This window comes from Chroicocephalus ridibundus, chromosome 8, assembly GCF_963924245.1.
Source record: "Chroicocephalus ridibundus chromosome 8, bChrRid1.1, whole genome shotgun sequence".
NCBI classification, from domain to species: Eukaryota; Metazoa; Chordata; class Aves; order Charadriiformes; family Laridae; genus Chroicocephalus; species Chroicocephalus ridibundus.
Window position 1 is genome coordinate 52,399,038 of NC_086291.1, and position 25,094 is coordinate 52,424,131.

The 25,094-nt window shown below is 47.5% G+C and overlaps 2 protein-coding genes across 2 annotated transcripts; one reads left to right on the forward strand and one right to left on the reverse strand.

Moving 5' to 3' along the window:
- The first annotated feature begins 68 nt into the window (after window positions 1-68).
- ATPAF2 (ATP synthase mitochondrial F1 complex assembly factor 2) lies at window positions 69-7,161 on the forward strand. The gene is made up of 8 exons (XM_063344987.1): window positions 69-295; window positions 2,103-2,147; window positions 2,502-2,647; window positions 3,484-3,581; window positions 3,984-4,064; window positions 4,197-4,309; window positions 5,784-5,899; window positions 6,530-7,161. Exons 1-8 carry the CDS (start codon window positions 166-168, stop codon window positions 6,665-6,667), a joined length of 867 nt encoding a protein of 288 aa, XP_063201057.1. The 5' UTR covers window positions 69-165; the 3' UTR covers window positions 6,668-7,161.
- A 1,086-nt stretch (window positions 7,162-8,247) lies between these two features.
- On the reverse strand, window positions 8,248-24,913 carry DRC3 (dynein regulatory complex subunit 3). The gene is made up of 13 exons (XM_063344042.1): window positions 24,876-24,913; window positions 23,128-23,301; window positions 21,621-21,737; window positions 19,933-20,099; window positions 19,184-19,330; window positions 17,814-17,933; window positions 16,793-16,905; window positions 15,324-15,498; window positions 12,412-12,543; window positions 11,064-11,134; window positions 10,143-10,266; window positions 8,558-8,689; window positions 8,248-8,391 (listed from the first exon to the last, which is right to left on the reverse strand). Exons 2-13 carry the CDS (start codon window positions 23,282-23,284, stop codon window positions 8,248-8,250), a joined length of 1,599 nt encoding a protein of 532 aa, XP_063200112.1. The 5' UTR covers window positions 23,285-23,301; window positions 24,876-24,913.
- Between the last annotated feature and the right edge of the window lie 181 nt (window positions 24,914-25,094).

Consider the following 25,094-nt stretch of genomic DNA (forward strand, 5'->3'; position numbering starts at 1 on the left):
TTTCCCTCTCCCCCCGCGACGGCACGGGACGGGGCGGGCGAGGGGGCAAAACGCGTTCGCGGCGCCGATTGGCTGCCGCCGAGGCAACATGGCGGCGCCCGTGGAGCCGCGGTGAGGCGGGAGGGTGAGGGTGGTGGTAGAGGCTTCTCCTCGTCCCTCGTCGTGATGTGGTGCGGCTGCCGCCGGCTGCTGTGGGGTCGCTCCCCGACCGCCCGGCTCCCCCGACCGCCTCCTGCCGCTGCCGGGAGCGGCCCAGTGGGGCCGGGCGGGGGCCGGGCTTACGCCCCACCGGCAGGTGAGGGAGCGCCGGGCCGAACGGGGCCTCTCCAGCCACCTTCAGGGAGGGGGACCCTTCCCTGGCCCGGCGGGGCTGGACCTGCTGGAGGAATCCCCTTCCTCCGGTGACAACCCTCAAGGTCACCTCGGGCCAGGGGAGGGCTGGGCTCGGGGCGGGTGGAAGCACGGGAAACGGTCAAACCGCACCCCCCCGGCGGCCCCTAGGGCTTGTAGCATCTCCGGCGACGTGGCCCAGGTGCTGGGCCTCCCCCGACGCCCTTCTCCTGGCGTCAGTGCGGGTTCAGAGGGGGGGATTTGCTGGCGGCATGGCCAAGTCCGCAGTGTACTGGTTTGCATTTGTGTTGTGGTGTTTCTTGGAGATTTGGGGGGGGATGGGACCAAGCCGGGGTGGTTCATGCACCTTCTGGGCTATGTATCCCCTCCACAGATTTTGCTGGAAACGTGTGGGTTTGAGGACAGTAAAATCTGTCCTCCAAAAATCATTTTGTCTGAGGTGAGGCTGCAGAGTCGCAGTGACTCATCGCAGGGGGTCAGAGCCCACTGACATGACTCTAGGGTACACACATGTTAATTTTTTCAGAACTATGTCTCAACAGTGTGGTGTTTTCTGTGGCCCCAAAGCTTGCAGGTTGCTGTGCCTGAGCAAATCCTGTTCCATTTCCTCAGCAGGGAATATGCCTTTTTTAGCCTAGAATAACAGACCTGCAGGCTGGCCTGCTCGCTTCACCCTCCTCGAGGTAGATTTGTGGTTTTGGGATTTACGATCTGCTTGCTGTCGTCAGGGGAATGGCTTGCACATTCTTCCTGCCTTGTGTGAGAGATACAAGCTTTTGCAACACTTGTAATCCATCTCTTGGGTGTTGGGATTGCGTGAAACAGTGCTGGTTTCACAGGAGGCTGCCTTTAAAACGGAGACCTGCAATTCCCTTGGGCTCACCTTGCTGGTGGAGCCGGCGTACTCACGAGCCGGAGTGGGATGTGCGGGCTGGAGGCAGCTGTGGGGGGTGGTTCCTCCGCTGGTGACTCAGTGTCATGCTGTAGTGTGTTCCCAACACCATCCAGCTGTTACCGCCAGCAATAAACCTGCCCCTGTGGGCAGTCGCAGTGGAGGGAACAACGTCTTTGCTCCTACACGCTCCGAGCCTGCTGGCAGCTGTGGCTCTTCCAGAGGGTGCATTGGCTGCAGGTCAAAGCGGAGAATGAGTGAGATGCACTGAGGGAGAGCATGTGGGCTGGCACCGGGTAGGTTTGTCATCATCGGGCATGGAAAGAGAGGTTGCTGTGGCCTGCCCTGCGTCTAACCCAGCTCCTGCTGGGTTTTTTGCTGCTCTGAGACAGAATACGCAGGGAGAGAGAGTTAGCCAGGGCAGTTCAGGGATTAATTTGTCAGATGTGATTGCAGTGGGAGAATCTTGAAAGATTGAGCCCAGAGTGAAACTCCATAAGGAGTGCTGGGACAGGTCTGCTTTGGAAACCACCTCTGCCAGACTGTCTAGAGACTCAGTGCCGACCAGTTCGAAGGGAGCTGAGAGCCCAGCCTGGCAGAAGTGAAGCTGGTCCCGTTCACTTGCCAGTTGTGCACAGCAACACTGGTTTTCACCAGTTTCATGGTGCTTCCCCAGTTGAGTGGAGCTCACTGAAACGGTGTAGTGCTTGGAAGCTGTGGATGAATGGGCTGGATTTTTTGTGGCCAGGCCACCTCGACAGCACCAAGGGCACTGTCTGTTCTGGGCTGTGATGGGGAGCAAGGGAAGGGACTGAACCTCCTCAAACTGTTCTCTGAACGGCTCTGTTTTTACCCTCAGAGAGGAAGCGGTTTTACCAGAATGTGAGCATCTCTCAAGGAGAAGGTGAGTACGGCCACAGGCACAGCACCGAGGGGCTGGTCCCTGGGAGGGGCGTTATCAGCCCACGCTGCTTCAGTGAGAGCGTGGCGCACCCACAACCCAGGCTATGTGAGTGGGGTATTTGTCACCAGCCTGCTGTGCCCTTTCCTCGTCTGTAGCGAAGCTGTGGGGTGGGAAACAGCTTCCAAGACTGTTTGGGGGAAAAGTATGTCAAAGTGGTGGTGGGAAACTTGAGTATCCCTGATCCCCTGCTCCCATCAGCTCTGCCTCTGAATCTGCTCCCGTTGTGGGGTTGTCTGTTGTTCCTTAGTTCCTGCTCCTCTTTGATTCCCCAGGATTTATACTCTGATTCCCCAGGAGGCTTTGAAATAAACCTGGACCACCGAAAGCTGAAAACGCCCCAGGCCAAGCTCTTCACTGTCCCTAGTGAGGCCTTGGCCATTGCAGTGGCAACAGAGTGGGACTCCCAGAAAGACACCATCAAGTTCTACACTATGCACCTGGTGAGCACGGCAGGTTGGCATGCTGAGACCTCGTCAGGGCAGAACGCAGTGTGCTGGGAGCAGTCACGTCAAGGAAGTCAGGATTAAAGACAGGGAATCGAAATACTGGGGGCTAAAGATGGGTTTGCCAGGCCACTGCCACAGGGAAGGGCTTTTCCAGCTGGCAGAATGGATTCCAGAGGAAGGACTGAGAACCACTTTGGGACTGGGGGGTGTGAGACATGTGCTGGGTTGCATGAGACAGGGGCATCTTCTGAGAATGCTTCCTTCTGTGTTCTTCTCCCCCAGCTCTCCTGAGTTCTTGCAGTAGAATTGGCATGGCTTGGTCTAAAACTGGGGTGACTGTGTAGACATGAGAACCATCTCTAAAACAAGAACATCCATGTTCTGGAGAGAAGATTCCTCCTAATGCCCATGGAATTGGGGAGAAGAGGTTGGGACTTTGGCTGGGCACTCGGGGGAACCTTGTGGTTGTGAGGGCAGTTAGATACTGGCTGAGTGACTGTCTTGGGGGGAATCTGTGTCACTGGGGGACTTGAGAAGGAGCTGGACAGTATTACTGGGGTTAGCAAGGCGCAGGAGGAAATGGGATAAGCTCTGGAGCAGTCCATGAGCCCTCTCCTCTGGTGCTTGATGGGTCTGCTCCCAAAGCTTCTGAAACCAGTGAGAAGATTCCTATTATGTGAGCCATGTTCTGGCCCTGCATCCTTTTTAGATGGGCTCCTCGGTTCTCTGTCTGCCATGAATTCCTCTACTTCTTCTTGGCTTTGTACAATGGAAGCTTCTGCTTCCCCAAGCTTTGAATAACAACAGTTTAAACTGTCTTTATTCCGCAGACCACGCTGTGCAACACGGCGCTGGACAATCCCACGCAGCGAAACAAAATGCAGCTGATCCGTGCGGCTGTGAAGTTCCTGGAGACTGACACTGTCTGGTACGAGATGGGGGCCCTGCTGGCACAGCGGCGAGGTTGTCTTGTCACTGTGGTTTTTAGAAAGGTGGTTGGGGGGAGTGAGGAAAAACGTATACCATAACCCAGTCATGGCAGGGCTCTGATCTCTCCTGGTTTTGGCCCAAGGGTTTGAATTCATTTAGGCCAGTCCTACATCTGCAAACTTCCTAGAACAAAAAAAAAACCCTCCGAATTTGGGGAAGAGTGGGGGGATTGTTAGCAATCACTGCTGCCACTGCCTGGGTGGACAGTAGGCCCTTGCTCCCTTTGCTGTGGTCTCGGAGGGGAAAGGTTTCTTCCCAGAGGTGTGCCCCAGCCTGGCAGGGAGCAGTCTGGCAGCCTGGGAGTGAACATCCAGCGTGGTTTTGTTCTGTAACATCCCAGCTATCGCGTGGAGGAGCCGGCTGCCTTGGCAGAGCTGCAGAAGAATGAATGGGATCCTGTTGTCGCCTGGGCTGAGAAAAGGTAAAAGGTCAAAGATGTTTCTGTCTCTTATGCCCAGCCCTGCTGAGGCCAGGAGCTCTAGTGCCTGTGATTGTTGGAGCTGCAAGGTCCACAAGCCCTGTGCTTTTCTAAGGGGCCGCGTGATCATTCCAGGTACAACGTGGCAATTGGCTCCTCGACCAGCATCCTGGGGCCAAACATCCCAGCCAGCACCAAGGAGACCTTCATCAGCCATCTGGCATCCTACAACATGTGGGCTCTGCAAGGTGAGAGAGGCTGCACCAGGGAGCCCTCTGCTCGGGCTGTGCCAGTGGAGAAGGCGGTTCTTCTCCACGGGGGAGAAATGTGACTGCAATGTTTTTCCTCTCCTGCTGATGTGCTGAGATAATCAGAGTGTTGAGGCTTTATATTTTAAAACTCCAAGCCAATCCCTTAGCTGTATTTGTTAGGACAAGGACTCTCCCTTTAGTGCCACTGGTGTTCAGGGTCTGACTTTGCTGGCCTGCAAGCTGTCTGCTCTACCCCAGCAGAAATAACTTCTTTAATAACTTCAAACTTTCTAGTGACGGAGTCCCCAGCTTTGTTATTAGGAAAAGAAATGGGATTTAGTGCTCCAAGTATCCATGGCTCTGTGCACTATCCTCACTCTTTCACCCTTATTGCCCACTTGATCTTACCTCGTAGCGCCGAATGACACCTAAAGATAAAGAAATTAAGTAATGTTTGCTTTGCTCAAGTCCTCAAATGCAACACTTGAATGAGCAGCAGACAGTGAAACCCACAGAAGACACTATCTGAGCAGCTGCTCAGGTATCAGGGACAGGAAAGGTCCCTGAGTTGCAAAGCCTTCCCATTACCCCTGTGAAGATATTATTTGATGAATCATTTCTTCATAGTTGGTAATCTGGATAGGCATGGTGGAAAGGAAAGGCACGTGCCTCCCCTGGGGAAGGGGAGCCTCTGGCCAGCTAGTTGATTTTAGACCTGAAATTCAAGATCTGGCTTAGGCTGGTAGCACAGGACGAGTCTGACTTCAGTTCCTTCCTTCGACCCTGTCCGTGTGCAGGTACCTCCATTTCCTGTCAGCTTGTGCTAGACCATGAGTGCTCAGCAGCTCAGAGTTTTGAGCCCTGCTTTCCTCCTCCTCCTGGCTGTGCATGTCTTCAAGTTTTGCTCCAGTCTCTCAGCCATCAGGCACTCGCTCTCCTGCCTTGAAGAGGGGTGTCTTGCAAGCCAGTAGCTGGTGGTGTGGCAGGAAAGAGCTCTGCTGTTTTATTAGCCAAGCCCAGCAGCTGTGTCCTTTGCCAACACAGTTGTCCCAGGGCACAGCACACCACACACATTTGCGCAGTGTTTTTTTTATGCGTGATTATAGATGTGGGCAGCTTTTTTATCACCAAACAGTATACGAGTCCCCCTCACCCTGGACTTTCAGCTGAGTTCCAGAATATTCGGGCCTGGATGGGTATCCCTTCCCTTTGCACAGGGCAGGTTTGTGGCAGAATAATAGGAGGCAGTTTCGAAGCCATTTGTCACTGCAGTGACGGTGGCCAGAATAGCGCTTTGTGTCTGCTGTTAACTGCAGATCTGATGCTTAAGTGCCCAGATGCAAGTGGGAGGTATCGCTGTCCCTGAGGAGGTACCGCACCCTGACTGTCTCTTCAGAGCATGCGAAGATGCTGCTGGAATGCTGCAGAAAACAGCCATGAATCTTGTTTGGTTTGGGTTATTGTCTTCCAGGTATAGAATATGTAATCACCCAGCTGAAATCCCTGATTCTGTCCATGGGTCTGATTGACAGGCACATTACAGTAGAGAAAGCCGTGCTGCTGTCTCGCCTGGAGGAAGAATACCAGGTAAATGATGTTACAGAACAGCCCTATAATTCAAATAGCAATAATCTCAGCATGACAAATGCATCTCCCACCACAAATAACTGGCAAGGGAAGTGCCTGCTATTGCAGGAGAGGTTCCACTCCACCACGCTCCCCATTTGAGAGTTTGGAGTGCGCTGCTGTAGAGGAACATCATGGGCGCAACAGCCCAGAGTGCTCCCAGGGCTGCGGCTGCCAGTTTTTTTGCAAAACCCAGATGGCTGCTTTTCTTCCTCTCTAATCTGAAGCGCAAAGTTGTGGCTGGCTTCTGTTGCTGTGGGTTACTCAGCCTGGAGGCCTTGGTAGACACCAAGATAATAACTTGCTTGCTGGTAACTGGCCTGGTGTGAAGCTCTCCCTGACCCAAAAGTGTCTGAACTTGATGGGAATCTTTTAATCCTCCCTTTAAGGGGTTTTGTGTCAGACGCCAGTACAGATGAAGCGTGTCCTCCATACTCATCTGGAGACCTCCCTACCCCCATAGTGAGTGACCGGCACAGCTCCTGGGGGGTTACCCGTGTTTCACAAACATGAAAAGGGAGGCTGAGAGTTGCTGAGCAGCTCTATGTGTAATCCAGTTCTGAACTGACTTGCGTTCCTCCTCTCCTTCAGATTCAGCGGTGGGGCAATGTGGAGTGGGCCCATGACTATGATCTGTGCGAGCTGCGTGCTCGCGCGGCAGCTGGGACTCTCTTTGTTCACCTCTGTTCCGAGAGCTCGACTGTAAAACACAAGCTGCTGCAGGACTGAGGCTGCTGGGCTGGGCACAGGAGGAAAATGCCCAGCTGTGAATCGCTGGCATGACCCAGTGGATGGTAACCACCCTCCTGCCACCAAGCCTTCCCTGGGATCAGCCTTGTGCTGAGGAGCTGCAACTTTGTGGGCATCTCCTCGCTTGGACTGCCTGCCGCAGTGCAGCGCCAGCAGTTTTGAGCCCACAAGGAGGGAAGGTCAAGGTGAGCTTCCTCTGCATCCCCAAGACAGCAGCTCTGTCCATTACCGGTGTCTGTAACTCATCAGAGGAGCTCCCATGAAAGAAACAGCTTCCTGGGCAGGGCGCGGCACAGACATACCCAGCATATGCCACATGTCTTCATAGCTGCCAGCTCCTGACACACACTTGTTATGGAAATCTGAAAACAGACTCCATTGCATCTGTTCTTCATCCCTCAGTGTGCCTGTATGTAACACCAGGGTCTCTCTGTTTGATTAAAGGCACGCCCGTGCTAGATACTGAAAGCCAATGCTGCTGAGTATTTCTTTGTTTTAATCACCAAACTGCGGTGTAGGTCCTGAGCTGCCAGGCTCCAGGCAAGTGCTGAGCTGGCTGCAGGCAGAAAAAAATACAGAGCAGAGCTGAACAGACACTACCTCGCAAACAGATCTGCTCCCTCTGCATCTCTGTGTGAGCCTCTCCATGCTAGCTGCCCTGTCCTTGCAGCCAAGGAGTAGCAGGGAGCTGACAGCAGTCCTGGAGCAAGCGCAGGGGGAACCTGGGCTCCTGACATCTTCAAGAGCACAGGGTACTACAAGCTAAATCTGTGTATGACAGGCAGCACCAGCCACAGGCCTTTTGGAGAGAACCGGCCTCTCCCCAGAGTGCGTATGCAGCCACCCTCTCATTTAACCTTCCCACCTTTCTCCTTGCTGCTTGCCTGGAGCAGTACCGCCCCGGCCAGCATCATTCCTCAGAAGGTGCCCACAAGTGAGCGTAGCAGCTGCTGTCACCGAGCAAGGAGGGGAATTAATGACTCCTCGCTTGGCTGTTGTGAGCGGTGGTGTGTGAGCTCCTCTGGAACCATTGATTTCCCTTCCTGCTAGCTGGGGGCTGCTCTGTTCACGCTGCAGAAAGCTGCTTTTGCGAGAGGTGGTGAGAAGACAAGGCTCCCAGGCACGCAGAGCCCCCGCCAGCCTTGTGCTTGCTGAGCTGGAAACCTGCTGTTATCTTGGGGGGTGGTTTGATGGAGAGCAGTCCTCTCCCGGGCTGCTGCCGCGTGCCTGTGGCTCACAGGTTCCTACCACCGCGCTTGCAGGTACTAAAGCTTTCAGGCATGATATGCTACGATGGTTTGGTTCAATCAGCTCACAGCTGATCCATAACCCCTCGTGACCAGGTCTGAGCTCTGTCTGCCCGGGCTTTGTGCCAACATGATGGAAGAGACAGAGCTTCGTATGCTTTTCCAGAATCAGTAAGTATCTTTTATTTGCAGTTTATGGTGGGGTGGAAGAAGTATGCCTTTGGCCTGAAATGTCCCAGGCAGCTCAGGCATAGAGAGACAGACGTCCCTGCTGGGTGTGCTGCCACTGGGGACTGTCCTGTGTGCCCCCAGCTAAGGCAGCTGCCCAGCCTGTGTCAGACCTACCCCATCGTCTCCAGGATCTCTTAGGTTATCCAGCTCCTCCTGGAGATTGTCGATGTACTGAATGATCTCTCCGACACGCTCACGGTTTCTGTTGATCTCATTTTGGACAGCCTGAACAGATTGAAACCAAGCAGCGAAGCCGCAGGCTTGTCAGGGTCCCTTGCTGCAGCACAGAGGGCTTCAGCAAAGGTTAGGGAACATCTTTCCCAGCAGTGTCCCCACCGCTTGGGCCAGACCTGTCTGTGCCCCATCCCCCTGAGCATGCCCCATCTCTTACCTTCTCCGTCACGGAGGTCTGCCAGCGGTAGGTGTTGCTGAGGATGTCGCTCTCTCGCTTATCAATCTTCAGCAGGTGGATGCCATGGGACGTGTTGACTGCGTTGACAATGGTGTTTTTGTCCACAAGAAGCTAGGAAGTAACGTGACTGGATGAGGGGAGGAGGCGGGCTTGTAGCGAAAGACTAGCAGCACAGTAACTGCAGCGCTTGGGGGAAGAAAATAATCCTTCTGTTTCAGCCTAATAAAGCCCTAGTCATCAGAATGAATCCAGTGCTTTACCCTTCACAAGAGGGTCTGGGCCTCGCCGTGGTGTAATGGAGTATTATTCCTAATGTGGGTCGGGAAACTGAGGCAGCACCCTCGGCCTCACGGGCTGGAGCGGGGAACAAGCGCCTGCTGCTGGGGGCTGTGCTGCAGGCAGGCTGCCTCGCAGCACACGGCAGACCCTGCGGGCAGCTGGTGTTGAAGCAAGACTGCATATGCTCCAGCACGCCTGGCCCAGCAGGTGCGGGAAGTGGAAAATCGCTCTTGGAAGGGTCTCTTGCACTGGTGGCATTGGCTGTAAATCTTCATTTTTGGAGAGTCCCAGCTTCTAATCAAAGCAGTGACTTTCCCCCATGGCTCTAAATAGAGGGTGGCTTCGCTAAACCGTAATGACTCTCCTCCTGCAGCCAAGTGCAGCTGTTGAACAAATGAAGATTGCTTCTCCGTGGAAATGGATGGCAGCGAGGCAAAATGGGTGCACAGCAACGGTGCGTAACTGCAGCCATCTGCACAGACCATAAAGCAGGGAGCTCCCCCGGGGAGGCTGAGGGGTCTGTTTTGTGTCTGTCAGCTCTTGATTACCTGGAGTAACAGTGGGGCTGGGATAATCAGGACAGAGCGAAACCACAGCGAATGCAAAACTTGAGTCGTTTAGCCACTAAATGAAGGAATAACAGAGTCAAAAAGGTCAGCGGCGTTGCTGCGTGGAGCACTGCAATGATCTTTGTGCTTTCTGAAAGGCTTTTGGGATCTTTGGTATCACAGCACGACTGAGGGCTCAGTGGAAGGCTGTTTGAAATGTCATGTCCCGCCTCCAGATCAGCTCACGGGCTGGGGAGCTCTAAGAAGGGCTTTTGAAATCACGGAGGGAAACAGAGCCCCGGTGCAAGGAAGTCGGAGCGGTGTTTGGATTCTCCTAGGGGAGCAGGGAGAATCTGAACAAAACCAGCTGCGAGTGCAGCAAAGATGCTGCCTAAGTGCCTGCTGGGTTGGGGCTGCCTGGAAATCAGCCAGAGAAGTGAGTTGTGCTGGAGGCAGGAGAAACTTGCTCAGTACCTCTCCTGGGCTGCTGCCACCAACTCTGGCAGGGCCCAGGGAAACCTGCAGTGCAGTTCTCCTCTGTCCTAGTCAGTGGAGATGTCCAGCAGCACTGCAGTTCAGCCCAGTGGCTGGGGCCTCTTAGGAGGAGGTTATACTCTGGTTTAGCCATGGCTTTAGCACTATTGAGCATTCTGGAAACCCCGTCCCTTCTGAGGAGAGGCTGTGGCCTCCTCTTCTTGCCAACTCCTTAGCAGAGATGAATTTTTTGGTGCCCTCACCATTTGAACGTCAGCTGGCAAATCTTCGTCAAGCTCATTCTTGACTGATTTCTCCAGTGTGGTGATGGAGATCTCTAGCAGCTCTTCATGGTGACGGTTTTCCAGGTCCCGGCACTGGGTGATCGTAGAGAAGATGGTTAAGGAAAAGGCTGACGACACCAATCCTACAGATTAAATGTAACCAGATTCTGAGTGTCCACACAGCGTGTCTCCACAGGAAAGAGCCTGGCTGCTGCCAGAAGCTACCATGTTGTCTGGATATACACTTGCTGCTCTTCAGCGCAGCTCACACGCATGAGGGCTCATCCTCACTGCCATATATTACGCAGAACAGAGACTGGGCCTAGGTTTGCAAAGGAAATTGCAGGAGGCCTCCCAGGATATAAGCTAAACTCTGAATATAGTGCAATTATTTGCACTAGGCCAACAGATTTTTATGTTTAGAGTAGCATAATCTGTCACTGAAGCACTTTGGTATTCTCATCTCACTTTGTTCCAGAAGACATCAACAACACAAAAATGAACACAAAAATTTAAAGAAACTTCAACAAGAATTGTAGGTATTTCATTGCCTGCTATGGCAAGAAAGTACAAAGAAAACAGCCTAACCAGCTCTTCCCAGAGTTTTGTCATGGCTGTGTGGAGAAGAAAGGAAGATTCCCAAAGAGGAGAAAGCTGCGTTAAGTCCTACAGACTTTCACCACAAGAGAACTTAGATCCTTTTGTGCTCACCAGAGTCTCCACAGAAAGAAGCTGGGCACCTTGAATAACCATTCCTGCAAAGCTGGGAAAAGACTTTTTCTATTGATTTAAAAATATAATAATAATCAAATTCTATACTGATGTCTCATTTCTGGATTTAGAATTGAAATATACATACATCACTGGGAGGTCCAGGCCAACGTACTATCAAAAGGATATATCCCTTTAACGTTTTCAATGAATGTTGATGCTATGACGGCAATGTTTCCTTTAAAATCCTCTATTAGTTCCTTAACAGAGAGGAAAAGAAGGAAATATTACAATGAAAACTTGCATAAACATAAAAGGGAGTCAGGCAGTCTAGGAAGAATCAACAACTGATTATAATTTGGACTCACTGCTGTTATTAGCACAGTCAGAAACTGCACTGCCTCAAGCATTTCAAGTGTTTTGAAAGGGCTGCAAGATTTTCTTTCCTCATTCAGAAACAGAAAATCATAGTCAGTTTATTGGAGGGAAGCTGACTGACTGATGCCTTTACCTGGTGTCTGGAGCAAGCCAGCTGATCCTTTTTTACCCTCACTTAAGTAATGCACCGAGTGTGCTGTATTCCCGTATCCTGCCATGCTGCAGTATCCTTATATGTATGAAGAGCCTCTTGTCGGAAGCATAACCAATGCCCGGGCTTACTGCAGCTTTTGTTTTAGTCCTCAGAAACTAAAATTGCTACTGCCCTCTCTCAAAAATGGCTGATGGAGCATCTATGAAGCGTTGCACTTAAATGTCTCGATACAACAGTTCAAATACAGCCACCTTCTGCAAATCCAGAAGGGCATGCGGAGAGGAACGTTTCTGCTCCTTCCATCAGGGACTGCAGATACAGGAGGACCAATTCAGAAAACACTAAAAGGCACAATCCTGATGCAGTGAGCAATCCATTTTAAGCCGCTGCTTTCTGTCACGCATTCACAAAAGTAAACTGCTGCATCTGCTTGCACGCAGGCCCCAGCTCCTCTCTGCTAATTTTTCAACAGCTTACTTTTTTCTTTTTTTTTTAAAATGAAGATGCACATTAGCAGCCCTGCCCTAGATTTTGAGGGAAAGTCTGGGGAGAAAAAAGGCAGCTATTATGCAAGCAAATGCAGTAAGCTGAGCAGGAATGTGTGTAATCTTATTCATAGCAAAGATCAGCTTCAAAGAATTACATCTCTAGAATCCCAAATGCATACCTCACGCAGGTCTCTACACAGACCTATAAAACGACTGAATGGCCTCAAGTTCCTTTCTCTAAAGACTAGGAAATCAGCTTAGATAGATGCGAAGGACATACTGCACTCTGCTCTGAGAAACAGAAATCCGTTGCGATGTACTAATGTCCAGGGCCTGCTCTCACCCAGATCGACATTGAGCAGAAAAGACTAAGATGGAGACAAGTCGTTAGCCTGACTGGAAGACCTGTGCCCCCTTCTTTGTGCAATGGGCTACTAAACAGAGGGGTGAAGCAACAGAAAATTGACCCCCCCATGTTCTGGATGTGAGGTCTCACAGGTATGTGCTTGACCCTTACCTCCAGCTGGTCAGCTGTCAGCATTTCCAAGGTCATGAGTGCGTCTGACAGCTGAAGTATGTCCTCCTTGGACTCGGCTCGTTTAGACTCAGCAATATCATAACTACTGGCATTACGAATCTCATACAGCCTCTAAACACAGAGATAGATACATAAATTACTTATAGTTTGTGTTCAGCACTCCATTGCAATTTAATTAACTTGTTACATATGTGAGAAAAGTTCCTGCTGCTGATTAGCTGAAATGAAATGTGATGATTCAGGAAGTCTCCAGATTTACATACTGGGTAGTCAACAGTGCTGAGGTATGCTACCCCGCTAACGATCCAGGGACATTGCAGTGAAATCAGTGAAAACGCTTCCTCATCCTCCAGTCAGCAGAAGACTTTGCCCCCTTCTACGCTTCCAACTTTGGTTCCCCTTCTGACACATTTCAAATTAAAAAAAAATCCCAACAACTATTAGATTCTTGCCATTGCTGGCCACGAAGAAGAGATTAACAATTACCTTGTAGAAAAAAATGCAGGCCTAAATCCTGATCCCCTTCATGTCAAGGACAATCTTGATTGACTTCCGTAGGGTCAGGATTTAGTATTCTGAATATGGAATACCTATCATTGCCTGCCTTCCTCTTACAACAAGGATTTATTGCCCTTCAGAATTAAATATTGACGTCAGTTTTGTATCAGACAAGATTTATGATTTCTTGCATCAAAAAAAAAAATCCTCTTGTGCTAAGCAATATATAATTTTCTAGTCTGTTCAAAATAAGTTAACAATCAAACAATAATAGGAGGAAAAAAAATTATACATGCTTTAAGATGTCTAATCCACTTCTCCTGAGAGGGAACAGAACAGGCTAAAATAGAGAATTCTCATGAAAATTGTTGTCAAGACTTGTGTCTGAAAATGGATTAGATTACCCAAACTTTGCAGCGTTAAAAGGAGGAAAGGGGAGAGCAAGGTATCTTCTTTTCTAATGCAAACAAGTTAGGAGGCTCAAAAATCTCCCCAGTCATTCAAGCCGCACCTCTGGGAGCAATAACTTCAAAGGTCAAGGCCTTTAATGCTTCTTTGCTCCTTAACCAACTTCAGAGAGCAGAGTTATTTCACAGGTTACCCAAGCTTACATGAAAGGATTACAGCGAGACAAACAACCCCAAAGAACGGCTCGCAGATTTCAGGCTGCTGGGACCTCTGCACCTTTTGAACTCCTCCGGCAATTTTAAATGAACGGGGAAATGCTGTTAAAACACAGTGTTCGGTTTTGACACCAACTCCTTCAGTTTTAATATGAAAACTGTCACGCTGACCACTGTGTCCTGTTCTTGCAGCTCAACGTGTAGCTGAGCCTGCACGTCATCGGACAAAGATGAAGGGCCAAAATCTGGCCTCACCCATGTTTCTTTGGGTTTGATTTTGGGTTTTCTGGTTGGTTTTTTGTTTGGTTTTATGGGTTTTTGCAGCTTTTTTTTTTTTTTTTTTTTAAATGGAAAATATATCGGGAATTCAAGTGCAAGTTAACCGAATATACATATCAATCTTTATACGTTGCCTTCTGGTAAGGCTGCAAACTCCTGCCCTGACCGGAGCTGATGGAGTCAGTTTGCCAGCATGAGTCAGCCAGGTTGAAGGACCTGGGCGCAGCAGAGTGACTCAGCAGGCTGCCAGCGTGTGACAAGGCACCTAAATAAAAGTGACCTGGTTTTCAAAGGGAGCCGGCGCTCGTGACTCTGCCTGGTGTCAGTTGTCAGGGACTTGCTCTGCTCAGCTGACTGTTACCAGGCTTTAGCCCCCCACCCCCCTTATTTTTTTCTGTGGTAACAAAATAATGATCCATCTATTATACATGGTTAGAAAGGGATCCAGCTAGAAGCTACGCCTTTAGCAGCCACAATGGCTGGCTGGAGTTTGAGCAGAATGAAAAAAGGTGGTTTCTGCTTTAAAAAGACGAGAAATACATTACAATAACTTTATCTGATTTTTTTGTTAAAGTTCTTTGAGCTGTTGTGGACAAAATGAACCGAAGCAGAAAATTACTCACAAATAAACTGAATACACTGCAATCTCTTCCCTTTTCTTCCCTATTTTTCAATGAAGAAGAGCTATTGGAAGCCTCAAAGAGAAGGGGAGTGGCATTAAATCTGATAACTCTATATGTTTTAAATCAACTTCATAAAAAATATGTAAACTAAAAGAAAGGTTGAATGTTTCCATTTTCTTAAAGACTGGTAACTTCTCTGGATGTCAAAAAATAAGTAAAAAAACCCCCAAACCACCACGTTTAGCTACTTTTTTTCCTGTAAAGCCTTGAAGGACCTTTACCTTTGTGGACAACAAGATAGCATTATGACATGTTAATTTTGTCCTACGCTGAATTTCCAGTATAGATAAAGGCTGGCAGTGTTACCTGGTTGTGGTTTGCCCAAAGGGTTGAAATATCAATCCCCAAATTATTTTCCTACATAAAGTGCTAAAAAACTTTTAACATGATGTTAGTTAATGACATTATATTAGTTAACACGAGAATTTTTCTTGGTATAGATTTATACTGTAAGAAACATGTAAAGAAAGATCCGTGACTGAGCACTAGAAGTGGTTGTCCAAGGAGGCTGTGGAGTCTCCATCTTTGGAGATATTCAAAGGCCGTCTGGACACGGTCCTGGGCAGCCTGCTGTGGGCGGCCCTGCTCGAGCAGGGGTTTGGACCAGATGAGTTCCAGAGGTCCCTTCCAACCTCAAACACTATGATTCTGACATTAGGGATCAAGTACCGATTCCTATCACAGCAGGGTAAATCCAGAATAATTTTCTTAATTTTAATGGAGTCACTCTCGTTGTCAGTGAAACTAAAAGCTGGCATATAATGTAGAAAAGTCACATATCAAACAAACAAAAGTATAACAACGTTACCCTTTTGTTCCGATTTTCGAAGTCTAGGATTAATTTCCTGCCTTCTTGCTGGTTGGCGGTTAACGCTTCATGAAGGCTTTCGTAGAAATCGGAGACTTCAGCTTCTCGTTTTTCATGCTCTTTCAGGCCATAGTTAAATAGGTTCTCACAAGCTGAGACAAACTCCTTCCTGTACGTGACACCAGAGTCAAGGGATTTTGCTTGTTCAGTGGAGCAACGTGCTATGTTCCTTCTATCTCTGTGAATTTCAGCAACAAGAGTTACAAGCTACTGTGATGTAAACTCTGCGGCTCTTGCTGGGAGCAGGCTGCCAAGTATTCCGTCTGTAGCAGGACTGGGTCACCCAGTCACATTTTATGCATAGGATTTTGCTACCTTAAAGGTAGCAAGCTGTGGCAACGTGAGGGGGAAAAAGGCCTTGAGGAAAAAAAAAGGAAATACATATACTTCTCTGACTCTTTTCTGACAGAGCAGTGGAATGAAGCATACAACCCTATCTGTCTTCACAAGCGTGAATACGGTGTCTGCGTCGTTAATAAATACAGCTCTGGAGCCTACAGCCAGAGCACAGAATAAACTACTGACTCGGTAGCATCACAAAAATAACGTCAATTTTTCTTCTGCTATTATCTTGGCAATGGAATTGTTTCTAGAGTCTATTGTAGTTAAGCCGTGATGCATTTTTCCCCAACAGTGTAATGCAATTTTAAGGAAGGTCAAGTTACTGGCCTTGACAATGCCCTATTAATCTGAATGAGAAAAGAAAAAAGAAAAAAAAAGTGTCTGCTTTCTGATCCCCCGTGTAGGAGCAATGATCAGAAAAAAGTGCTGGCCTGAAAACTTCACGTTGCCAGCTCTGGCAGGTTGTGAGATATGCGACTCATATCGTTCTGATTAGTCTGTTCCTATCTCCTACCACTTCAATTTCAACATGATTTTAGCGACTGCGCTCTTACAATCTAACTGACAGAGATTTATCTTATAGCTCATTTTAAACTTTAAGTGGATTCCAGACTTAAAGAAAGTACAAAGCCTTGATTCTTGAAGGGTCAGAAAAGAAGGCTACCAAAATTGTGTTTGATTCAAGTGAAGGAAAAGAAATATGGTAATTACAATGGCGAGAATTTAAAACGCTGGAATCTCATGACCTGTTGGTGATAGAAATGAGTGCTTTTACAAATAGGATGTTTCAAGCTGGGCTGGCCAGCTTGCCAGTAATATAAACCATTTGTTTGTAGCCCTCATATTTCACAAGATATCAAGCCTTAAAGCTGTCAGTGGTCTCACGGTCTTACAGTGTTTTTTTTGGTTCCATTCCAAAATTAAACACAGACTGTCTCAGATCTTAGATCAATGTAGCTTTCAGCCCTGGACAAAAGCAACGGATGAAGAGTCCCTGTGGATGTACCTCCTTCTTAACCTAAGGCATTCCGTTTTAGCTGTAGGTATTCTAAATCCAGGAAGGATATGCCTGCTGCAGGTCATCCACTCCAGGGAGGTAAGCCAGTTTGGCAGCTTCTGTATCCTCTGCATACATACTGTCAAACAGGAATGATCCATTCAGGTATTCAACAAAGGCTGCCTTTGAAGAGAATCAGAGCAATATAAGTAAAATAAAGCATGCTAACTGCCAGTCCTCAGGATGTGTCTCTCCCATAAACACTTTACCAGTAGAGGAACACTGGTGCAGACAGTGATACCAAGACAATAGATACACCAATCAAGGCATGAAAGCACCCTGCAATTGAAGTGAATATCATCTAGGTTCACGTGCGGCTTTGCCGCTAGAACCGTCTAGCCTAAAGACAGAAAACACTGTTTAATATCTAAAACATTATTACATACAAGCACATGCTGCACGGCTATTGAGCCTTTCAGATAAGGAGTCAGCAGACTTTGGGGAGGGATGGAGGGAAGAGCTGCAGGTATCCTCCCTGTCACTTAACCGCCTCCTGCTCTTCAGCCAGTCTGGTCTTCTAGGGCTCCGGAGTACACAGCCAGGCCATAACTGAAAGCACCATTTTGCCTGGTCTTGTTTTCAGCCTCTTCATAGGACTGCTGTGATCTCTGAAAGTCCTGAAGACTTTAACCATAAAACTAATGAAAAACATTAACCTATTGTGAAGGAGAAAAAAAAGTCACCGCACCATGAAAATGCTCACAGTTCCCTCAGACCTGTAATTTTCTTAATCTCACATCAGGCTGATAAGATCCTTGGGTATGATTTACTATTTAGCTTTGCAGGGTCTATATCTGTAGTTCCATTGTTCAGCCAAAAGAATTATGTTCCCCCACGTCATGTGTATTCCACAGCAGTTCCTGTTTTCATTCAGAAGATGAGATTCAGAGATCACACAGATTAATCCCAGCCTTAGTTTTAGTACAGTCGATGTTAACCTCTCATTAAATCTTCAAGCAGGTAAAAGAGAAGTCAATATCTGTTGCTCTTCTTTCCCTGAGACAATATACAACCAGCCAAAGAAAACATACCTTGTGGCACTCCAGCTCTTTCTGCTTTGCCAGTTCTTCCTCCAGCTGAGCCAGGGCCTGAGCCTCTTCACGTTCCAATGGCTCAATAAGGTCTTGATACTTTAAAACTGCAACTTCTCGCTGAGAAATACAGAGAAATAAAGTATTTTTATTACATTTTCCAGTATTGCTCAACAAATCTGGGCATAAGCATTCAGTCTTTCCAGAACGTGCACCTAAGTGGCATCTGCAGCTCTAGTTCTTTGTGAGCTTTTTATTAAATTACCTATGAAGTTTCTAATCCATTCCCCATCCCATTTTTTGTTGGCATATTACTTTGCCTCTGCATTCAATCCATCTGAGGTGATTCAGTCACAGGAAACTTTTCTCTCCCATTTCCTTATCTTTAGGTGTTTTGGGTTTTGGTTTTGTTTCGGGGGTTTGGTTTTTTTTTTTTTTTCCTTTTTTAGCAGGAGGCCCTGTTTTGAATCCAGAATTTGAGGTCTGATTTGATCAGCTAGTGAGTTTAATGCATTTACTATGAAGGAAGAGGCTCTTCGGAGGAGCGGATGGCAAGGTAGTAGCAGGGGCAAGAACCTAATTAACTTGAAACTGAAGCTTGACAAATTTAAGTATGCGATTCTATGACGTACTGTCTGTGTGAGCAGGGACTGGACTCAATGGCCTGGAAAGCCCTTTCTGTCCTATGATAAGAGTAATGTATATTCCAAGTACAGCTCCTGCTCTGTGCCAAGCAAATTTACAATTAATCATGTTCTTTCGTTATAAAAAAAAAAAAAAAAGAAAAAAAAAAACCAAACTCATAAAACCTCCTCTTTTTTCGTTTGAGCCCCGGGATCAGAAAGCAGTCCACAGGTTACTGATGTGGATGCACTGTCCTGTTCCCAGAAATCAAGAATGGGAAGTGCATTTGATGGCACCTACTTGCCTTGATAGTTTGTCAGTCCACCACTGAAACAAACTGCTCAGCGAGCAGCAGGACCACCAAGCCTCCCGTCCCCTGGATCCATGTCTCAAGACTGATTTCCTCCGAGATTTTCTGATCTCTAAAGCGGCTTGCACTCACACTGCAGCCTCTCTGGGGCAACATTAACCAGGTCCCTCTCCCACACACAGCTGCCGATTCTCACAAAACCTGTGAAGATGTCATGTCTCTGACACCTCTACCTCTCTGTCAGATTTGATAGAATTTGGCCTACAGATTCACAGCTGTTAGGTGGAGGCAGAATAAACACTGTGTGTTTCTGTAAGCCTAATTTCTGCAGGGAACCTGCCCTGAATGCTAGAATATGGCTGGCATATCAACATAGCAAATGCTCTGTAAGATGCTGTTGCCCGATTTCACAAGCAGGGAATGCAGAAATGCTTACCGTAGTGTCACTCACGCGCTTGTAGTCCAAATATACCAGGTCTGGAAGATGAGCAACAACAAATAGCATATACTGCTCATCGTCGCAGAGAGGGTTCCCCCTGAGATTCAGCGTGCGTAATTTTTTAAACCTCCTGAGATAGATCACCTATGCCAAGAGGAAAGAGATGCTGTACTTCCCAGTGCTGGGGAAGCACGCAGCCTTGAAATTCATTGTTCTTACTACAACTATGTTGGAATATGTATCCTGCTCTGCAGCCAAACACAGATGACATTAAATTATGAGTTTCTAATGGTTTCAGGAAAGGCAATGCTTAAATTCACATTGTGAATATATAAACGATGGATGTAGAAAGAAGACCTTTAGCTGGGGTGGACAAATCAGAGGCCTTAGATTGGTAAGGTACCCTCAAAAGAACCCCAAACAAATCCCAGTTTCCCCTCCCTCCTTTTCTCATATGTAGCTACCTAATCTTTTCCAGCTTTTATGGGAATCAATAGGAATTTTGCCATGGCTGATAGCAGTAACAGAGCCAGGCCCCCAAGAGTCAATAATCTAAAAGAGAAATAGCTGTAGTAAGCACTTAACACCAGGACAGCTTACCAAAACCATAACTTAGACTACAGAGGAAGTGAAATCCTAAGGAGAATTTTCTCCTCTAAGGAGGGGCTTGGACAAAGTGGCAAATGTAATTTTTAGAATATTTGATCCTTTGATAGGGAACATTTGCAAAGATGGGGAGCACTCACATCTTTCAGAGTGGTCAGGTTATTCTTTCCTATGGAGAAAATCTGCAGCTCTTGCAATGTGTCCATGTGCCCAATTTTAGATATTCTGTTACTGAAGAGAGTTAGGTCCTGCAGTCTGATAAGGGTATCCAGGCCCTCAATTACTTCGATATTGTTGAAGGACAAGTCTGGGGAAGAATTTAGAAACCAAAAGTTTTGCAAGCAAAAACTAAATTATCTCTAGCAGAACAGCCTGAATCAGACCTTGCATTTAGCTTGGTTCTTGACTTAGGAATTTATATACAGTATTTTCCTCAGGCGTGTTCAGTGTCCCACAGGAAAGGCTCAGCATTAAATTGTCACTCTCTGGCCAGGAAGTGATGTACACATCTCCTCCTTGCAATCAGAGGAACAGTTGAACGCATTTCATGTGGAGTCCACATACACAACCTGAAAGCAATTTCTACCTTATAGGGAAACACAAAATACAAGAAAAGAGGTAGGGAAATGGCCCAAAAGGGGGATATTTCTGTGACAAGTTTGACACTCCCTGCCTTGTTTCTTGCAGACTCTTGCCTGCCATACCAATGCCTACTGTCATGGTCATTCCCTAAGACCAACATATGCCAGTCCCACGCTCACGATTGCCCTGTTGTCAATGGAGGTATGAAAAGGCATTTACTCACTTCAGCTATTTCACTTGGTGATATTTCCTCTTATCCTGCCAGAACATCTATCCTAACACCTACATTCATCACGACTAAGGGCAGTATTCGCCCTCAGGCCAATACTGAGCAATTCAGGAGTCCAAAGATTGTTGACGAGGTTACCAGCTGTCTGCATCACCCCAGCCCCTGGACGGCTAAGAGACTCATGCAGCAGCTGCTGAACCACTGCGGCCTTTGGGCAAACGAAACCCATGAGTGTGCTTCAAAACACTCTGCTTACATTGTGGTGATCAGCTGTTGATTCACAAGTACATTAGTCATCTGTGCAGCAGAACAGTGCAGACAACTGGGTGGAAGAGCCCATTAGACGTTTCAAGATGTGCTTATGAGCCAAAGCCCTGCATGTTATTTTCAAAGACGGCTGGGGATATATTTACGCTGCCAGCCAGCAATGTGGCTGCAGTTCCCAGAGAATGCTCTAAGCTATGCATCTGTAGCAGCAAGTGCGCTGTTCTGCCCAGCATCAAAACCTGCACCACCGTGTGATGCTGCTATCAGCGGCCTGAGTTTTGAGTTGAAAGTAGTCACGTAAGACTACAAGGATGGGCACTTCTTGGGACAACGACGATGACAACCCCTTAAGCATATACAGGTAAAGATTGTAGGTTCTAGGCTCTGAAATGCCAGCATTAGCTTTGAAAACAGAATACAAGCTTCTAAATCACAGAGGTGTTTCCCTAAATATTTCTGAAATTCACCTCCAAATACAAGTACAAACCCTGTAAACAACCTTGAAATCTCAGCTTCCTGTTGCTGCCACACCAAATGTATTTAAACCAGTTTTTAAACATTTAAAGGATTGTTTTGCAGCTCTGATACTCAGACATTTTGACAGTCAAATGAGGAAACACACAGACAGCTAACAGTCTTCCCTGGGAAAGCTCCTATCAGTTGTGTTTGAGAAGGAATGCGACATCCTGGCTTTATCGCAGATTGCTTTGCACCTGTGAAAGCATCCAACCTCATATGCCTGTATCTTACCAAGCCATACAAGGTGAACCAGACTCTCCAGAGCTTCTATCTTCTCAATGATGTTGTTGTTCAGCTGCAGTTTAGTCAGATTCTCAAACTGCCACAGATTATCAATCTGCAGAATATCTAAAGCCACAGAAAAAAAATAAAAAAAATTGCTTTTCATGTGAGACAGCTTTCAGTTTAGCAGACACGCTATCTTGCACAGGGAAAACACATCCAGTCTTACCTCCAAAATTATTTTCAGCAGATTATGATAGCGTGTGATGACTGCCCTAGAGAGCTGAGAGGTCCACTGGCTGGATGAGATTTCAATGAAACAGCCCAGTTAACATCACTGGCCTGCACCAGCGCACACTGCTCATCAGCGATGCCAACGAGCCGCTGAGGGGATGCTGACTACGTCCCTGCAGTCAAGAGTGGCTTTATGAATCCACTACTAGGAGGCCTTGACCTTCATTTTCCTTTCCAGCTCCAAGAGGGAGGTTTGGGATGAGACTCCACGTTTGCAGGCTAGCGGTAGCCAGCTACTGCTTTTGTAAATGACTCTCCTGCTCCCGGGACTTTCATCACAGGAGAGCAAGTTGGGGGCTACTCTTGCTGTGAAGGCTGCAGTTTAGAACTAATCAATATCCCTGCGTTTAGCCTTCTCCAAAAACAGAATCGCAAGGGCAGGCCGTTTGGCATTTCAGCAAAACATTTGGACCAAGGTGACAGAAAACACAGAACAGTCACACTTCCAATTCTCTTTTGCCACCCGATGGCTTCCCAGAAGATTTTGTTAGCTGCTATGCTGCTATTATTGTTAGTGAGTGCGGTGTAAAGCGAGGAATTGAATGCACAAAATATTCACACGGTTCTATATTTTGTATTTGCAAACAAATACATGCAGGACCAGGTAACAGGGATTCTGTTCTAAGGAACTCAACCAATACATGCATTATTTTACTGGAGCACGCAATGAATAATCAAAAGCAGCTTTTTGCCCATGAAATTATATACCCCTGAAATACTCAAATATTGAGCCAAATGTCCTTCCTTTTCATTTTTTGAATGCAAGTTTATGACTGGCTTGACAGTAAGAGGCAAGCTGCGATAATGCTACAGATGACCAGAGGAAGCCACGGAATTGAACTGTAATCACCATAATCTACCAAATAGCTCTCACATAATTGCCAGCGATGGCGGAGCCTGCCCAGGCTTTGATTTGTCCACGTACAGAAGGGCCCAATAGGCCTGTGGCCTGTAGGTGTCACCACAATATAAATGTTAAATAAGAATAGCAGTGACAATAATAGCATAAAGTTAAGCAGCTTTAAAGTCACCCATTAGCAAAAGCACCCAGCTCTCTCTAATGAAACTACTTCATACAGGTATGACTAAAAATGTAAGTCCAGATGTTACTTTTCACATAACAAATCTAAGCTAATCATGATTGTTTGCCAGTTAGCCACTTCATGCTTAATTCTATTATCCTCTAACAAAAGAAGAAGAAAGTATATATACTGATACTCACTTCTAAAACTAAGCTCTAGCTCCGTCACGTCTTTAAAGTTAATACCTGTCCTTTTGGCAAGCTTTCCTATGTGCTCTGGACGCTGCTCTTCGATGGCCTTCTGAAGCATTTCATCATCAATAACATTTGGCTCAATATTATTGTATAACTCACTCATTTTTAGACGGTATCAGCCTTAAAGAACAGAAAAGAAAAAGAAATTAAATCACTCCCTGGCTACTATTTCCAACATTCATTGAACAGGCATGACAATTCCCAGGAATTAAGAGCACAGCAGAGCATTGAGAAGATCTAATACCTCACAGCTGGTATTAAAGACAGACTTGACTTTTGTCGCAAAGTCACTGATGAGACTCTACGCACAGCCTTATAGCCCAAGCGTTGTAAAATGGCCAGGCACGATCATATGCAAACTTCACACCATGTTTGAATGTTGTCCATGAAGAATGCCAGATTTTGGCTAGATAAATAAACCGGGAAAGGAGGGTCTGAGCAGCACCTATGAACAGAAATGATCCATTGTATGGCAGTCATCTGTTGCTGAAACCCCTCTTCACAAAGAGGGCACATTAAAGGCTCTGTGCACCATTTAATCTGGTTATAAAAGGTAAGTTTCTCATTATAGGCAAGTTTGATTTATAGAGTAAGAGACGTGTATTTATAGCATAGGAAAATTAATAACAGTAGTTCACTAAATTTTAAACACCAACATCATAAGAAAAGTGAAAACAAATTTGACAAAGGAGGAAAATTTATAAATAACAGTGATTTTCTAAAGGCTGCAATTAATGCAGATCCATAGTGAAGGCTGTCTGATTCAGTCAATATATAGCACTGCACACAAACACCTTCGCTTTGGGAAATAGACGATTCTGTCAGTCAAAGCTTTCTGTCCTGGCTTTGTCATTTAAATATCCTTAATGTTGCCCTGGAGGCAATGAAACTACTTATCTTTCTAGAACTGTGCGCAGTTAATGAATCAGCATGAAGGACTTGAATCTTCAAACTTTTGCTTGCGTAAGATGTCTATAATTGTGGAAGAAGTTCTGCTGATTTTTTGCATGGGAGGACAGGAATGATAAAGGTCTACGTTTAGAAAGCTGTCTCCTCATCATGCCTTTTAATTAACAAACCAAACCTCTCTATAGCTGTGCCCAATACAGACGGAGGAGTAGAAGGTTCTGAGTTTATTCATCCTTGACCTGCCAGACTTTCCACTTCCCTTGGATTTGTCCAGCACCTCTTTAGTCAATGTCGGATCTACAGAGCGAATCTTGCCCAGAGAAGCTGTGGCTGTCCCATCTCTGGAGGTGTTGAGGCCAGGCTGGATGGGGCTTTGAGCAACCTGGTCTAGTGGGAGGTGTCCCTGCCCAGGGCAGGGGGTTGGAACAAGATGATCTTTAAGGTCCCTTCCAACCCAAACCATTCTATGACTCACATGGCAACACCAGCACCTTGCTTGCACTCAGGGAGAATAACGCGGGCGTCAGTGCTCTAGTGGGTCTGTCACCCAGAGGAGAAGCTGCTGCCTACAGCCAGCTGGAGCCCAGGCCCCGGCCCCGACACTCCAGGCCCAGCAGGGCCCGGGACGAGGACCCCGACTCTGCTGTCAGGGTGCCTCTGCCCCAGGTGGGCTGCCGCCTTCCCTCTGAGACCCACCCAGGCCCGAACCCCAGCCTCCCGGCCCCTCAGGCCGCGGGTCCCCCAGGCTCCGGGCCCGCTCCGCACCCCCGGTACCCGGCCCCCACCTGCGCCTCAGCCGCGGCGCCCGGCCCCGCTGCTAAGGAAGCCCAGGCGCGTTGCTAACGGAGACCACGTGACAGGCTCAACCGCCAATGGTCGGGTAGTGGGTGGGAAGGCTGGCTGCTAATCAGAGCACGAGAAATCCGTGTCAGCCAATCAGCACCGGCACCGTGCCCTCGGGGCGGGAGGAGGCTCTTGTGATTGATGTTTCTTTTGCCCAGTAG

Excerpts from the sequence above, each read along its gene's own strand:
- ATPAF2 (XM_063344987.1), top strand. The coding sequence starts at position 166 with ATGTGGTGCGGCTGCCGCCGGCTGCTGTGGGGTCGCTCCCCGACCGCC. Across the intron at positions 3,582-3,983 it reads CTGGAGACTGACACTGTCTG|CTATCGCGTGGAGGAGCCGG; the intron begins GTACGAGATGGG and ends GTAACATCCCAG. Across the intron at positions 4,065-4,196 it reads GTCGCCTGGGCTGAGAAAAG|GTACAACGTGGCAATTGGCT; the intron begins GTAAAAGGTCAA and ends TGATCATTCCAG.
- DRC3 (XM_063344042.1), bottom strand. The coding sequence starts at position 23,284 with ATGAGTGAGTTATACAATAATATTGAGCCAAATGTTATTGATGATGAA. Across the intron at positions 15,499-16,792 it reads GTGGATGACCTGCAGCAGGC|GTACAGGAAGGAGTTTGTCT; the intron begins ATATCCTTCCTG and ends CTCTGGTGTCAC. Across the intron at positions 10,267-11,063 it reads ATTGAAAACGTTAAAGGGAT|GATCACCCAGTGCCGGGACC; the intron begins ATATCCTTTTGA and ends CATCTTCTCTAC.